We start from the raw sequence: 5,536 nt of genomic DNA, 5'->3' as shown, positions 1-5,536 counted from the left end.
GCTAGAGAAGTTGCAGGGGAGTGGCAGTGGGTGCTGGAAGCTGGAGAAAGACTCCAGGACAGCTAAGAAGAGTTGGGAAGCTGCAGGGGGTGGGGGGAAGGGGAGGATTACAAGAGGTGTGGAGGAAGTGTGAAAACAGAGAGATGGACAGCAAAAACTCACAGGAAAAGCAGCAGGTGGCAGGGCAGCTAGTAGGAGCTGGGAAGCTGCAGGGGGTGGGGGGGAGCCTGAAAACAGAGAGGAGTTCATTGGGAAGTGCAGGAGAGTAGGAGAAGATGAAGATAGCAACACAGTGGGAGAACATAAGTAAGAGATGGAGAAAGGACAGAAGAAGTAGGTGGGCAGCGACAGGGGCTGATGGGCAGATACTAGGAAGGGGTAATGGCAGAGGGGAGCCAGGGGATGATTAGGGGAGGTAAGGCAGAAGGAGGGCACAACAGACACCAGAACTAAACCCTCTAGGTCCTAGTCTCACCCTTCATTTGCCGTCTGGGACATAGCTATGAAACATCCTGGCAACGTATGGAGCTCCATCCTTTCTACTGAGAGATATGCATGGTAGATAACAACCTTCTACTGCTGCCAGATACTCTGTTGTCTCGCTCACCAAGTAACACTATGGATCTAGAGGTCCCAGCCCTTCTGATGACCAATGTGGCAGTCAGTGGGAGTCCATGGGCTGAAAATTTTGCATTGTAGTTTCTAGGATTTTTTTTCTTCATAAAAGTTTAGGGAAGGGATTAAAAGCGGCATCAGAAAATGGTTGCACTCCGAGTGAGAGAATAAAAGCTGATGGTGCAGCCCTCATTCTGTCTCTTAATCCATCCACATTATGATACTACCTTTATGCACGTGGTCACACACTTTTTCCTGCACATCTGGTGCACTGAATGAAGTAGGGGTCCAATGACAAAAGCAGGATGTGGTGATGTAATTCCAGGGCATGTCCTTATTCAGGGCTGTCCCTCTTGTGAGTGGCCAGAGGCTGCACATCCAAGGGCTCCCCCAGGTCCCAGGGATGCTGTGCCTCACCTCTAAGGGCAGGGGTAGGAAGCAGTAGCTGAAGGAAGTAATGGGAGCCCAGAGAAACTAGTGCCAGCAGCAGCAGGAGTGATCTTGGGAGTGGTACCCAGGAGGGAGACCATGGGCTGTGAGTTAAGTCCTCAGAGGCTGCATGCAGCCTGTAGGCTGCCAGTTGGACAAGCCTGTCCTAATGTATGCGAGAAGGCCAAATTAACACCAAAAGGCAGCCCCTCATTTTTGGGTGCTCGGCTTTGTAACACTAGCATGGAGGCAGGGGTCATGTCATTGTCTATCTCCTAAAATCGACACTCTTTCTGATCTGTTTTCTCCCTTCCACGTAGGTATTGAACCTATGATGGTGATGCTGGGACTGGTACTGATAATTATCCTGGTGCTGTGTGGTGCAGGTCTTGCTCATCTCATCAGGTGATCACTGCCGTAATATTTTTGATTGCATGCTTGCTTGTTTGCCCTTCTTTCCTGTTTCGGGGTAGAGTTTCATCAGTAGCCCTGAGGCCACTCAGAAGCTTCCTGCAATGGGCCAGATCTCTATTACGTTCCCCACCGCTCCGCATCTGCTCTCCAGCTGCCCCAGACCTCTCCATGCAGACAGCGCAGATCAAATACTGTCGGCTGCACACAGCTCCGTGAACAACATGGCGCTACACGGATTGTGTAACGTCCTGAGTAGGACCCAGAGTTGCACTAATCCACTCCGGGTTTTGTACAATAGCTAGGCTGTGACTGATCCACCCACAGGGATTTTGTGCGGATTAATTGGCTGATGACTCTAAAGTGCCCAGAAGGTGACTAGTTCTGCGGAAGTGCTAAGTATGCAGTTGTTTCTCTTATTCAGGTAGAGGAGACTGCAAACGGTGCGGTGCTGATTATAGGCTCTTCCATGCTAAATGCTATTCTGCTTATTCCACGTTGTTCTGTACTGGGTTTCTTCCCTGAAGCATCAGCTACTGGTATTCTCAGGGTTTCTAAAGGAGCACTGGCCTGCTCCTGTACAGAAATTTTCACATCCCCTATTCTGGTAACTAGGGCTGAATCCTGCCCCCTGAGCTCCATCTCCGTTCCTTTCAAAGAACATGAAATACAACCATTTTCATGGCAGCCACTGTATACGCCTTTAAGGGCTTATCCTGGATTGCTGACTTCAATAGGAGCCTTGCCATTGATTTCAATGGTGGAAGAACTAGGGGTAGTAGCAAGCCACGTTGTGGGCAACCAGGGCACCTGTCCCAGGCACCCACTGAGAGGAGGAGGATGGAAAATGCAGCTGCTGTCCCTGCCAGGCTGGCCTTGCTGCTGCTCCAGTCCAGGGTGCAGACCCTGGCTGCTAACGTCTCTGAATAGGGGCCTTCAGTTGCTATGGGTGTGCTTCAATCCAGTCTATTTTCCCAGCTCTCTCTGCTTCCAGCTAGCTCTGTTATTTTTATCAATGACTACAGCTAAACAGGTAACAAGGAGAGCGTGAAAGATGGATGGAGGAGTCAACAGCAGGACTTCCACCCCCAAATCATTTAAGTGAAGAAGGGGTAGGAAGGGCTCCTGTTTGGTACTTGATGCCCCAGGCCCCATGGGAGAAACGTGTGGTCAGCCTCAGCAAACCAGCTCCAGGGTGCACGTAGGGTCAGACGCTAGCATGCTGATCACCACAGACACAGTCATGACGCCGTAAAAGGCTTGTTCTCCTTTCCAACCATACCTAATAAATGGCAATGGATAAATACCAATCACTGAGGCCTGGAGCCAAATATTCAAGGTATGCTGGATAGATTCTTCCTCCCAACCTAGGCCAGCCCTGGACCCCCAATTAGAAGCATCTCTTGAATTTTTGATCTTTCTCCCAAGTGCAATAGCCCATGCTGCCCACACCAACCCAGGGTGCCTGGCATTGAGTAGCATCCTAACCTGCTCCTCTGCCCGAGCACACTGCTGCCTCTGGACCCTTTCCAGCTGCAGGATCCAAGGACTTTGCCTTAATCCTTCCTGACTAAAAAAACCCCTGCTCTCTCTCTGTCTCCAAGCCACTAAGCTGTATAAATAAGAGCAAGGCTCGCTGACTGCTTCTAGCGGAGGCTGTTCCCAGAGGTACCAGACCTTGTTTTTGTAAGTCCACTTATGAGTCACGATGAACTTTCAACCCCAAAGTCAACAGTCTGAAGGAGATGATGATCTAACACGAAGGAGGGGAGTATATGAACACAAAGACTCAACCTGTGGTGTGTGAGAGAGTATGGACTGATTCATAGATTCATAGATGTTAGGGGCTGGTAGGGACCTCACGAGATTATCGGGTCCAGCCCCCCTGCACTTGGGCAGGAAAAACTGCTAGGGTCAGATGACCCCAGCAAGATGCATGTCAAGATATTTTTTTAAAGATCTCCAGGGTATCTTTTTTTATCTTTGATGCTGCCCTGGAGGGGAAGGGAGCTGGACCCTGACCCCGGCCTCTGACCCCACTGCTGTTGATCCAGTCTAATGAATATTACTCATTCAATCTATGACCCCAGCTAACTTCCTGCCCTTTGGGCAGGGGGCTGGACTCGATGATCTTCCTAGGTCCCTTCCAGCCCTAATGTCTATGAAATCTATGCAATCTAATGAATATTGAATACAAGATGCAGAAAAGACCCCTGCTCAAGGCAGGAAAGTGTGTGGACTACTATTCTATGGGAAAAGGTGGGTGGGCTCTTCTCATCCCCTCCTTCCAGCAGGGGCCTGGATGATCCTATGCTACCGGGGTAGAAATAGACTTCAGCTACCAGCGAATGCCAAAAACGGCACTGACATTGCTACAAAAGTGCCACTAAGGTGCACAAAGGTGAAAGAGGATTTAGCCTTATGTGTCCACTTAGTCTTTACACAGGTGTAAAGGCAGGTTACACCAGAGTAAACATGTCACGTGTCTAAGTCCTCGGAGGGCTGGCTCCCCAGGTTGCGGGAACCAGCTGAGCCCCATGGAGGTCAGTGGAGACAGCTCAGTAGGTGTAGCCCATGCATCCTTAGATTAACTGATACCCCGATGGAACATGTACGTGAAGAACAAAGACTTCCTTGCATACGTGGGTGTCAGACAAAAATACGTTGCGGTCTAAGCATTAATACGTAACTCTTAAAAATGCCTTTTCATTTCTGTTCTTGCCATGCCCCCGCTCTTCTAGCTCTACAGAAGATGCTTTACAATCCAATCACTTCACAGAGCTCGGGGGGCAAAGCCAGAAGCGATATATAAACAGTGGATGCAAACTTCATGGCACAAGTCGAAGCAAGTCTTAAAGGAGCATGAAGTAGTAGCAAGTGGAAGTTGCAGTCTTGGATTTCCTTTGCCTGATTTCCACCTCCCTCTGAAACAAACCCTCTGAATCCAGAGCAGCTGATGGAACAGGGAAACTCTGCAGAAAGTCAGTGCCAAGTTCAACCATGGTGTCAAGTGGAGTCAGCTCCATTCATTTCAGTGATTTGATTTGCTGGCTCTTGGATTAAACTGGGACCAGCTGGGAAATGTTATCGGAGCTTGACTCTCCCCAGATACTCAGCAGTTCCCAGAAGCACAGACAGGATGCTGGCAGGTTGTCTTTTTACATCAGTCCAGAAAACACCTGCCAAGCTGTTTGTATGTTCTTCTCTGAAAGGGCCTGTCAGTAAGTACTTTTGCTAACAAGCCGAATGCCCGTTGCCAAATCACATGCTTTTTTTACCGAGTGTCTGAGCTTGACTCAGATGAAATCAATAGGAACTTGAATCACTGACCTGGACCTCAGTTCCCCCAGGACCTGGACATGTGAGATCCATATCAATGTCATTTGCATTGGTTTTACACATCAATATAAATTACACTAGGATCTATCAAGAAGCAAGGATGTCTTAGGATGATATCTTTTACTGGATCAACTATGTCATTGGGACTAAAGTTAGAGAGGCTTTCGAATGTAAGACATTTTTTTTCAGGTCTCACATTCAATGTCTTGCATTCAGAAGCTTGTTTAATTTTATCTCAATGGCATAGTTGGTCCAATAAAAGATAGCACCGTAAGAAATCCTTGTCTCTCGCACCATTTCTGGGCCATCACGACTACAACATCACACTGACACTACTAGGAGCTAAAACAGACAGCTATCTCAGGGCAGCTGTCCCATGAGGTGCTGTAACAGTACCCTGACACTAGGGTTGCCTATACACATGCCCAGAGGTGGGAGGGGAGCATTTTAATTAGAGTGGTTCCCAGGCAGCCCTCTAATTAAAACACTGCAGCATGATGTGCATAAAGCTCTCACATGTTTAAAAATGGCTGCAGCACACTTTATCTAAACCTCATTTAATGAGGTTTAGTTAAAGCACCCCATGGCCATTTTTAAACATGTAAGGGCTTAATACACATGATGCTATGGTCATGAGTGACTGGGGGGGCCTCCTGAATCTGGGGGGGCACCTGTAGAAGCCGCCACCAGCGGCCCTGTCGGGGGGAGCACCAGCCCTACTGACAGCATCAGTGTTGGCTGT

General features: G+C 48.7%; 1 protein-coding gene across 1 annotated transcript in view; it reads left to right on the top strand.

Annotated features, from left to right (window-relative positions):
* Window positions 1-5,536, top strand: part of GUCY2F (guanylate cyclase 2F, retinal) — a 78,359-nt gene that overhangs the window by 20,769 nt on the left and 52,054 nt on the right. The window contains exon 4 of the mRNA XM_019525671.1: window positions 1,365-1,449. Within this exon, the coding sequence (XP_019381216.1) occupies window positions 1,365-1,449 (85 nt within the window). The remainder of the gene's footprint in view (window positions 1-1,364; window positions 1,450-5,536) is intronic.

This window comes from Gavialis gangeticus, unplaced genomic scaffold (assembly GCF_001723915.1).
Source record: "Gavialis gangeticus isolate Ggan-Ray unplaced genomic scaffold, GavGan_comp1, whole genome shotgun sequence".
Lineage (NCBI taxonomy): Eukaryota > Metazoa > Chordata > Crocodylia > Gavialidae > Gavialis > Gavialis gangeticus.
Note: the sequence above shows the minus strand (reverse complement) of the source record. Positions and strands in the feature narration are given on the sequence as shown.